The 12,002-nt window shown below is 39.1% G+C and overlaps 1 protein-coding gene across 1 annotated transcript; it reads left to right on the forward strand.

The window, feature by feature from the left end:
• The first annotated feature begins 3,661 nt into the window (after window positions 1-3,661).
• Window positions 3,662-8,840, forward strand: LOC147850672 (putative E3 ubiquitin-protein ligase XBAT35). The gene is made up of 11 exons (XM_087335607.1): window positions 3,662-3,787; window positions 5,472-5,574; window positions 5,691-5,805; window positions 5,974-6,054; window positions 6,383-6,471; window positions 6,556-6,647; window positions 6,784-6,850; window positions 7,150-7,206; window positions 7,303-7,402; window positions 7,508-7,593; window positions 7,683-8,840. Exons 2-11 carry the CDS (start codon window positions 5,473-5,475, stop codon window positions 8,466-8,468), a joined length of 1,575 nt encoding a protein of 524 aa, XP_087191733.1. The 5' UTR covers window positions 3,662-3,787; window position 5,472; the 3' UTR covers window positions 8,469-8,840.
• Window positions 8,841-12,002: the final 3,162 nt, after the last annotated feature.

The following is a 12,002-nucleotide window of genomic DNA, read 5'->3' on the forward strand; positions in this document are numbered from 1 at the left end:
GTATATCTTACTTTTATCTACATGTTGTTTGTTTAATACCATTGGTTTCATATACGGATGTCATTTATGTAATATATTGATGGTTTTCTAGCTTTATTGGCACCTTTACTATCTTTCTTGAAGTACTCCAAGCAACATCAGAAAAAGACAAATAGCTTGTATCATAGTTTTTAGCCTTGAAATATGTTTGATGCTTTTCTTTAGAAAGAGGCATGGAGGACACTCACTTTTACCCTCTCTAACAAATCTTATCCCCAGTCTGATAATATTTGTTTCTATGGAATACCCATTGGCACGTCCACATTGTTACATCTTACTCCAAAGTATGGGCTTAGAAACAAGCACTTATTTGTTCTTCACTCCAATTTAGATACCAAATAGGTCTCCACAACATCTTGATTTCATCACATTACCCTTGAAAGCATGATTCTTTCTCAAGATCATGATCATACTAATCACATTCTACATGGCCCACTTCCACATTTTCCCAAGTATGGCATATTATAGACCTCTAGTGGATATTTTCATCATCTGCAACTTTGTTGCACACCATTGTGGAAGATTGATTTTCGTGGCAAACTAACTATTCATGCATATCTTTCATGAATCTAGAGTGCACATGTAAGATACATACATAATGAGAGCCCTCACACTCGTGTCTCGTGACGATAATATTAAATTGGAAAGCTATCACATCCATTGGCTTTATGGTTTTGGGGTACATGCTTTTCTCTTTCGAACTTAAACTTAGCGAATATTAATGATGCCTATTGGGACATGTAAAATTTCTAGATGTGAGCCCTACACTCACAATAAATTGTGCTTAGTATAGTCCTATTTGAAGTTGATCGCGTAGTCTTTGTAGTGACATTTTAAATGTATGGTTTACCTATTGATGTTTTTATGATCATCAATAATCAGGAAATGTGCGTACATACATGTGTGTGTAGAGAACTGTGGATGGGTTTTTACCATTTTAATCAACGAGTTTATGAAATATTGTGTCCACATGAGCTAAATTCTTCTTCGGCTTAAACATTACTCTTCCGAACATTAAGGAAAGTAACATATGCATGTGACAACCTTGCAAAATGAAATATAGCAAAAAATTGCATATACAGAAAGACCTTGATGAACAAGTGGTATGACAAGTGAATGTTATGCTTCATGATTACATGTTAAAGATAGCCCACTTTAGCATAAATAATAAGTTGAACTTTGATTGAATGTAACATTTTTATTTGATTGAACTAAAATATACAACATGAGACTCTTTTCAATTGATTGAATTCTTGCATTTGAAATGAGACAACACCCAAATATATATTGAGTCAAACCTTTCTTTTCCCTTTGGAAAGACAAGAATGTGGCCCACCTGACAAAACTAGCAAATAAAACCCCCAAATGTGGGAATTCAATCAATTCGAATCGATTTATAATATAATACTTCCTCCTATTGCCTACAAAAGTATCGAAAGGAAGATGTCTTGAGGATAAAGGCTCATACGATAACTTAAACGTGGGTTTGATTATTGATATGATAAAAAGAATGACCAAGAAAGCGAGTTTGGCATGAGTGCATTAGGTAGTGGAACTCCGAAAACAGACAAGGAAAGGTGTAATCATAGAAAGCATTATGGGGCAAAACTTGAGTACAAAATTAGTTAAACAAGCACTTCAAGTGAGTGTTATGATGGGAGGTCGAGAAACACAAATCTCGATATTTTAAGAATTGTTAGGAAATATATCGCCAAATTTTCCAAAAAGAAGATTACACAATAAGGGAGCTAAAGCCTGCTAGGGAAAAAAGAGTGTGATTGCTTGAGTGTATAATTAAGGCCAACTTTATGGTCTGGGAAAGGGGAACCATACGTACATAGGGATTACAAGCATACTCAAATATGGTGTAAGGAAAAAAGCACCTCATGAGTGTCCAAGCATCGAGAGGTTCTAGAAGAAATGTTTTGATGGGCGTGAAGTGGAAAGTTCTAGTGTGAATATTATGCAAGATGGTTGTGACTCGTGATGTGGCAAGATTTGGGGCCGGCCAATTCAAGCTACTGCCCTATTTTATTTGTGACGCTATACACTGACTCATTGTTATAGAAAAATATTGTGCATAGTTTGTGCTCCTGTGCACCTAATCCTAGGTGTCGCCCTTTTAAGAGCATGCTCACAAGTGTATCCTAGTCACTCAATTTGGAACCGAACCATATCTTGTTAATCCTGAATTTCACTTTTTTCTAGAGCATGAATAGAGGTGTGTCCAACTTGATTATCCTAGCAAAAAGTGAAACAGTTTCCATGAGAAACAAACAAAAAACTGAAAGGTTGTGCCAAGTATGCCTCTATAGAGGTACATCCAATCGCTTTGACTGAAACATAGCCTTAATGCTAAAAAAGGCCACATAAGTTACACCAAAGCATCAAGCATGAAAATGCGATACAAGTTGCGACGAAGACATAAACATGACCTCAGACCTTAGGTGGCCATAGAGCACAAAGATTATCATGCAATGTGCATTTGTTTCGAGCAGTTTCTTTGACTCTAGTGTTTATTTTAAAAAAAAAATGGTTGCAACACAAACCTTGTGGGATCCAAAAGTCCAAGGCACATTGCAAATGTGTATGTGCATAGTTTTTTTAAACAGTTAGAGGAAAAGAAGAAGACATGGGAAAGCTGGGTTGGATGCTCAAATATGTTGTTTCGCAAGGTGGGCACATGAGTGACACGAAAGTGTCAGTTTTGCTTGGTGCTCGTGTTCTTAATGGGCATGATGTGGTGAGGTGTGAGTGGGTAAAAATAGACAAGTGTGATGCGCACAAAATTATGTAGCTCATGTTGAGAGGGGGGGGGGGGGGGGGGGGGGGGTCACGACACGAGCTTAGACGATGGGCATGACATGGCAAATAGGGTTGGTATGGCACAATAGAATGTCAGTTTGGATGGGCATGACGTGGCAAAGAAAGGCTGGTATGGCACACTAGAAAGTGGGTTTGGATACGCATGAGGTGGCAAAAAAACGTTGGTATGGCACAATAGAGGGGGGCCTGGATGGGCGTGACATGGCAAAAGCTAGGCTTGGGCACGACGTGGCCAACCAAGGTGCGGTTTCTTGGGCGGGGCGTGACGTGGCAAACCGTAGGCGCGGGCGTGACGTGGACAAATAAAGACATGATTTCTTTGGGCGGGCGTGACGTGGCAAGAGGGAGTTACGTACGGTACGAGAGCGGGCGGATAGGGGAGCTCGCACGTGCGCGAATGAGGCGCTGCTCACGTGCCATGCCACGTCGGCGAGGGGAGCGACACGTGGAGGCGGCACGCGCGGGGATTGGTTGGGCTTCCAGTCCACGTGGCTATTGGTCCTTCTCCGTTCGCGTCTGACGTGGGGGGTTTCGGCTGAGCTGGCATCCGATGGGCCCACGTCATCATCATCATCCATTCACGCCTTGGCAGTTGTGACCCCCCTTCTCTCTCTCTCTCTCTCTCTCTCTCAGTCTGTGTCTGTGTCTGTGTCTGCGTCTGCCATAGCTTCTTCTTCTTCTTCTTCTGTATTTCTCCATTTCCATCTCTTCTCCTCCATCGCTCTGCTACTGTTCCCTTTTTCTTCCTTATTCTCCATCGCTCTGCCACTGTTCCCCTCCCCTCCCCCCCCCCCCCCCCCACTCTCTCTCTCTCTCTCTCTTTTCTCCTCCATTTCACCTCTTGCACAGTAGCTATGGCGTGTCCTGATCGCTGATGTTCCTTCTTCTTCTCCTGCTCCTCCATCGCTTCCTCTTCTTGCAGGTTCTTCTCCATTAATGCTGCATTTCGTTCCTGCTGCTGTTTCTCTGTTCCTTCTATTTCTGCCTTCTTGCCTTTCCTTCGGCTTCATAATCTCCTTCTGAAACAAATCGCCTTCTCGGCAAACATTCTATATGCAGGAAAAGCTATAGCGTCTAAATCACTTATTTTCCTTCTTCTTCTTCTGAATGTATTGTCTTTGCATTCTTGCCAAGCACATCCCTCCCACAGTCTCTACTAATTATTGAGAAAATATTTTTTTTTCACAGTCTTCTTCTTCTGCCTCATTTCATGCACAGAAGATATGGATCTAGCCAATGATGCTTCCTCCTTCTCCTCCTCCTCTTCAATTAGCTGCATTAATCCGAGAAACAACAATAAAATTTGATCCGATCCATTATCAGTACCTGCACAGAAGCTATGGCGCCTGGACATATCCATGGCATGAGTGATTAAGAAAAGAAGAATACGCCTGCGCCATAGTTATGGCGTCTCCTAATATCTAATTCTAGGACAGTATAGAATCCCGATCTCTGATACCACGATCCATTAATTCATGCACAGTAGCTATGGCCTGTCCGGATTTCTGATACTATGATCCAGTAATCCCTTCACAGTATCTATGGCGTGCCAGGATCTCTGATACCATGATCCATAAATTCGAATACTTCACCAATGGCATATCCTGATCTCTGATGTTCCTTCTTCTTCTTCTTTTTCTCCACTGATTACGCAAACCTTTGTTTCAACTTCTTCACTGATATTCTTTACTTGCGTCGTCTTCATTGGTCCTCTGCGTTCAGCAAATTCTTCTCCATTTCATGCACATTAAGTACAGTTACAGCAAAATACTAATCACTTTCGTCTTTCTTTGATCTCTGCTTATCTATACCTTTCTTCCATCATGCTTTCCTCTTTCCTAACCTTGCCTTCTTTAATCGAGTCGATATATTTCTCGATACATCTTTCTTTGATGATCTTCGATTAAACTGCACTCAGTAATTTCTTTCCTTCTATAGAGCATTCCGATCATATCTTCACCATTTCATCACATTTCGATGATCTAGCATTTCTAATCAGCCATGTCACCTGAGTTCTCTTAATCTCTAAATCTCATCATTCGAAGCTTTCTGGTCTAATACATGCAGAGAATGTGCCCAGAATTAGTACTCTGCTAGTAATTCCCTATTCCTAACAACAGTAATTTCCCTCCAATGCAGAAAATTCTTCAACCTCACTCTCATCTCTTCAATCTGAATTCTTGATCTGTTACAGTAGTTCACAACCTCAATGAATACATGCAGAGAATGTGTATAGAATTAGTACTCTGCTAGTAATTCCCTATCTCTAACAACAGTAATTTCCCTCCAATGCAGAAAATTCTTCAACCTCACTCTCATCTCTTCAATCCGAATTCTTGATCTGTTACAGTAGTTCACAACCTCAATGAATACGTTTCGCAATCTGAATAACCCTTGAGCTTTACAAGTTATATCTTCTGCTATTAATCTTCTCACATTCACTTCTTTTTCCTTCATTTCGTTGCTTCTCCTAATCTTCATTCTGTATCTATTGAAAGAAAACAATCCTAGTTTCCACAGACTCTCTGTGGTCTTCATCGTTCTTGCATCATATTTGCTTGGATTCTATGCAGATCTGAGACTAAATGTGCTTATTTTGTGAGTAGAATGGGTGCAAATCAATCGAAGGAAGAATTGCTATATCAAGCAGTACGAATTGGAAACCACGATGTTGTTAAGGCTCTTCGAAGAGAGGGAGCATCACTGGAGGTACATTATTGAATATACTAGAGATGGAGAGAGAGCGCTTCTAACTCTACTTCTGCAAACGTTTAATAAATTTTGCCAGATCTTTACTGATTTTTTTTCTACGTCTTCTTCTGCAGTGGATCGATAAAGATGGACGAACTCCCCTTCTGCTGGCTTGTTCACGTCCAGAGCTCTTGGACATGGCTATAACTCTGCTAAATTTGGGAGCTAACAAGAATGCGTACAGATCAGGTGCTAATTAAATCTTTGTGATTTAATAAAGTTTCAATTCCATGATACATTGAAAGACTCTAAGTTGTATTTTACCTCAATCTCGCTTCTATTGTGAATGACCAATCCCTTTCACCTTAACTTGTCTTCTAATTTTAGATGAAATTGTTTCTCTGATTACATTTGCAGGAAGTCATGGTGGTTTTCCGATTCACCATGCGGCCAGGAGAGGATTAGACAAGACTGTTACATTGCTTCTTTCCCGCGGCGGTAAGTTTCTCTAAATTTTAACACAGATAAGTTTTTGTTGAGGAATATATCTTAAGCGTGAATTCTGAAATTTTAATATTCAAGAATGTATACTAAACATGGATTTGTGAAAAAACAATGTTTAAGAATGTTATACAAGCATGCATACTAAAATTTTACATGTCGAAGGATGTATACTAAGCTTAGATTTTGAAAGACACATGTGGATGCCGATGCAATATTTCTGTATGTATGGATTATGAGAAAATTGTTCCAGAATGATAGATGATGGTCTCTTTTGAGAATAACATGTTCACGAATATTTAAAACATTGCTTCAACGTCTGCAGCGAATCCACTGGCTGTCAATGACGAGGATCAAACACCACTTGATTTGGCAAGGAGTAGAGGCCATGTTTCTGTTGTGCGTTTGTTAGAGGTCGGTTTTACATTCTGTATGGTGATCTTTATATCACTATAAAACTAGGCTTCATTAGAATCTTATCGTGGCTGCCTTGTGCAGGAAAGACTCTGCCTTTTCAATGGAATCCTAAGGGAGCTTTCGAGTTTCAGTTTTCTAGAATCCTTGGCTCCTAATCTGGTCATGAAAAAAATGTGAGAGATATATTCTAACAGTATGCATTTGTCTCAAAATTCACGGATATGTCACTAATGCAGCTTCCGTGAAATGTATAGCTTTCTCTTGACCTTCTTAAGTTATTGTTACTGAATGGTTAAATTATACCTGCAGCTGGGCAGTGGTCCTTCCAACAAAGATATTCGAGGAGTATGAACTGGTTATCTATGAATCTCCTAAGGTATTCTATTCAAAGAGTTTTTTCTTTGGATGTGTAGGATTGTAAAGCAAAGAGCTTTTCCACTTGATGTGTCACATTGTAATGTGGAATGTCTCTCTGCAACAAGTGTCCCGGCACATGGTAGTGTCGTGTGTTGAACGTGGCACGCCGTAATGCAGGCACTGTTATTGCATTAAAACTGTTACATAGTAATGCAAACTTGTTTTTCATTAAATTTAGTGTCTCTCCTTGTAATGCAACTGAAATTATGATCAGAAATATGTTAACAAGATTAGTTGAACGTATTTTCATAAGAACAGGTATGTTTGTGGACCGGGGTAGGTGCGTCTATGCCACATCCTGCTGGTCTATGCAATGTGAGTTTCTCTACCAGTTTAAGACCAAGATATGGATTTTTTTCATCACACATGGATATGGTTTTCCTCACGTCACAGACATATTTGGTACTTCAGGTTGCTCAACCTAGCACTGTCCTTCCACTGTCCAAGGTGCACATGGAGAAGCTGATCTTCAACTCAAAAGATCTTGTACTCCAAATAACAGATCACAACAGTTAGTATCTCTGCTCACCACAGAGACTTGGTGGTTTAATGCCAATCCTTGATTTTCATTTCTCTAAAATCGTGTTTTGTGTGTCTATAATTCATGATGCAACAGAAACAAAATACAAATTCATGTCGGAGAAGAAAAACGACAGGGCTCAGGTGGAGAGGTTCTACGAAGCATGCAAAGGAATTCCACAGGTAGTTAAACTGGCGTAATGCATAGAAAACTTATGGACAGAGGTTTTGTGCATTGGCTTATGACTAACTTGGAGCCTTTCCTTTTATAGGGATCTGCTAGTGTGTATGCTGATGGTGCGTCTCCATTGGCAGCAGGATCTCAGCAAGGAAGCCTATCACAAATTCATCCTATCCCTAACTCACAATCATCTACACTAGCTGGAACCCAACCAGGTTTTCAGTTCTTCTCAGCCTCATCGGTCTCAACTATGAGTGCTATTAAGTCAAATACGGAACCGATATCAGAAGAGATCGCATTAGCTCTCGCTCTCGACGAATCGATCCGGACGGCCGCAGAGGAAGGGATCCCTCTCTCACCAAACAACATTGCTCCACACGGTAGTTTATGTGGCAACAACACAAGTCGGTACATTAAGGAATGGGATGATCATAACATAATTCCGAGTGAAAGCAGCTCGACCAATAACAACTCCAGGAGCCAAGGAAACAATGACAACATTAAGCAGGCTACAAACAGATCCAAATCGTTGCGTTACAGTAGATGGTCATCATGGGGACCTATCATGTGTGGACCTAGTAGTACTGATGTGTGTGTTAATGAACCCACCACTAAAGCTCCCACCCCAATACCACCCGAGTCTCATCACAATACTAATGGTAACAACAACACTGCCAAGAACACTAACGTTGTGGCCGAGATCAAGGACATTGGAACTTGTGTTATTTGTTGGGATGCTCCAAGACAAGGAGTGTGTATACCTTGTGGGCACTTAGCAGGGTGTATGGATTGCTTGATGGAAGTGGAATCGAAGGACATGGGATGTCCCGTGTGTCGTGGACCCATCGAACAAGTGGTGAAAGTGTATACTGTATGAGAGAATTTGGGTCATCCTTTAGTGTCAAATCAGTGCAATGAATGGTATGGCACATCTTGACATTCTTTAAGGTGAGAAAGGTAGTTATTCTAGACAAGAAGAAGACGAGGATAATGAAAAAGGGGAGGTTCTCACAATTAAGTTTGATCTAGCCCAACTCAAGCCTATCAAGATGTATTAGAATCGAGGGTTATATGTATTGTATATTATATATATACTCGGTGTTGAAATTGTAAATCTGGATGGTAGTAGACACACCCTAACAACAACAACATTTCGTAGGGATTGGGTTTAGGGAGGATTTATCTTAAACTTGTTTTCGTGTAAAGAGCTCTACATTTTAATAAGGAATATGATTAGATCTTTGTCTTACTTAAAGGATGCAATGACTAATATTGAGCGTTTGAATAGAACTTTGATTTGTGAGCAGAAGCCACACCACCAAAGTCAAGTTATAAACCAATAGCCTTTTGATAATATTCACAAAATAACTAAGAACTATATACAGTAGAGCTATTTCAATCAAATGATTGGGTAGGTGTATTGTACAATCTTGCATATTAAAGTGAGTCATGACCCATACATATGCATATGTAGTTATTAGTGGCCCTACATAATGCCCAGTGCCCACCAACCAAGGCAAGGAATCACATCTCTCCTTGAAGTTAAATATACCACCGTATAAAGTGTGTAACAAACCAAAGTACTATTATTACCCAAACACACATGCACAAGTGAGCTTAACTTAGAAGAGAAGCCTTGGAGATGCAGCCATTTAGGCCATTGTTTGAAATGGGAAAATTCTTTGGCTTAAACCTTCAAACCATGTCCAAAATTAGGTGTACACACTCAAAGAGCAACTCCCACCTTGCGAAGTTATCAATGCATGAAATGTTCTTTGAGGAATTAACGTGTGCTTCTCCACAAGAAAATATCATGGATCGGTCTTGGTTCATATCCAACATCTAATTCATCATTGGTGACACTAGTGTCCCATTGATAGGTTTTGTTTATTTCACATTATGTTGCACCTCTTCCTCATGCCAACAATGAAGATTTACGACACATTAGATTGTAATTAACTAGATATAACATGATTACTAAACTTAAGAAAGTCTCATGATAATCTAAACAAAGAGCAGAGGAGGCTTTAGACATGCTAGAGGTTAAAAAAGCATTTATTGTTTCAGCAATGTGGCTTCACTTGCAACTATATCTTAAATATAATACAACAGAATTTCATTAACTACCATGACTGACACATTCCCTTTGGCTTGATATTTATTACGTCACCATATGGATATGTCGCAATACCCATATGGCAAGATGATGACATTGCCCATTTGGGTTTATTTATCAAAGTTGTTGGAAGGACTCAATGGATGCCTTTCATATGGCCTCATTCAAATCTCTTTATCACTTCCTCATTATCGTCTTCATTGGTACACCAAAAAAGGCTCATGAAAGGGTAAATTTCTCACAATGAAGAACACGTACTTTCAAGAAAGCACTCTCTAGGCCCAATAGCCACACTCAAAAGGGATCTCTCTCTCTCCCTCTCTCTCATTGCCACTACTTTGTATTGATATAGCATGGCCTCATTCAAATATGTATCTTGATCACTTCCTCATTATTGTCCTCATTGGTACACCAAAAAGGGCTCATGAAAGGGGTAAATTTCTCACAATGAAGAACACGTACTTTCTAGAAAACACTCCCTAGGCCCAATAGCCACACTCCGAAGGGATCTCTCTCTCTCTCTCTCTCTCTCTCTCTCTCTCTCTCTCTCTCTTCTCATATTGCGACTACTTTGTATTGATAAAGTAGTAAACAAGTGACTATTACTCCAAATACAATGGTCAAAGCAGCATAAAGTCATGTAAATGTTGCTTGTGGGCCAAAACATGTGAGAGCCTTTTTCTTTGCCGAAGAAACCCATCCACCAGAATCCATGTGCCAAAGAGAAGAATCAAGTGTCCAAGAATTTTAGATGTGACTCTTGAAGCCATCAACCCACAAAAGCATTTCCTTTCTACAAACTAACTACAAAACTAACAAATACCACAAAACCAAGCCAACATTAGTCATGCAATCAACAACTTCACACAACACCTCAATCCTTGTAACTAACCACAAAGGGAAATTTGATTGTACTAGGATTCTTCTTTGCCTATTGTGAAGGGTGGATTCACCCAAGGGTGTCCTATTGAGGAAATTCGACCAAAACCAATCCTTCCATGAATTTCTATCACAATCAAAGTTGCAATCTCAATTGCAACATTCATCAGTAAAGTTCTTGAACATTGAGAATGGCTACTCATTTTCAATTTTGTTGTGTGAAATGTAATATTTTGATCGAACAAGTCATATTTGACCTCTGAAGATGATAATACAATCTATGTATCTGTTTGTAAACCAAATGTCGATACCCATGAGGCACCCAATTAGACTTGTACCCATAAGTGCTACCGAACAATATCATGAAGTGACATAATGTTAGGGCATACGAACAAAGAATAATCCTCACATATCTGATAAGTTTTTCAAAATAGGCTAAAATGTCATCATTGAAGTTGGTGGAATTGAATAATACAGTCAACCAGTTGATTTAGAGTATTGAAAGCAATGATCAATTGGAAGGAAAAGGGTAGGGTTAAACTATGGGTAACTTGGAAGGCTAAAATGATCAACTATGCAATGATCACTTTGAAATAACTAGAGAAAAGAACAGATTGTGAACTCGACTTGCATAGACTAGTCAGATGCAAGCGATTGTAGGTCATTGAAGGCATGTAAACATTGATTATTTTTTGATGGCCAAGATATTGGAGATGGGGGTTAGAACAACATCCATGATTTTATTTAGTTGGCATTGTGACGATGCCAAGTTCAATGGAATGAAGATTCAATCAAGTGTGCATAAGTTTATGTGCAATGCATATCTATAAACAAACAAATCTAGTGATGGTTGGTAAAAACTGATGCCAATTCAAGCATCCTAAAATATTGTTTTACAAGTTTCAATAAGTTAAACTATTCGAAACCATTGCATTATCTATTGACTATAAGTGCACACTCTCCACTCTAAAACTTGCTAATTGCAATAACAATTTTTAAATTGTGAACCAGATTACTGATCTCTTATGTTGAAATTAATTAATCCAAGGCTCTCAAAACCCTTTAAACTATGTTTGATATAAACAAGAGAGCTCTTGATGTGATAAGTATGTCTTATTTGGATTAGCCTATAAGAGGTGAGCGGACAAGTGAGGAATTTATACTAAACATGTAAATAGTGTTTTCAAGACGGTTCTTTTTAATAAGCGAGACGGTCAAAACTAAAACGAAAATAATTAGTTTTAATGCAATGGTTCTAACAATATTTACATAAATTTCTAAATAAGAAATGCAACTTGCTTTATCCTAATATCCTCAAAATAATGGAGTACCTCTCGAAGAGGCAATGCGAAAACCCAGGATCGAGATGAAATGACGTAAGAAATCTGTAAAGGTAATACTTTTGTCTTTGTGCTT

Source organism: Azolla caroliniana, unplaced genomic scaffold, assembly GCF_043228905.1.
Source record: "Azolla caroliniana isolate FFs.n. ecotype wild unplaced genomic scaffold, voAzoCaro1.0.p SCAF_20, whole genome shotgun sequence".
Classification (NCBI taxonomy): domain Eukaryota; kingdom Viridiplantae; phylum Streptophyta; class Polypodiopsida; order Salviniales; family Salviniaceae; genus Azolla; species Azolla caroliniana.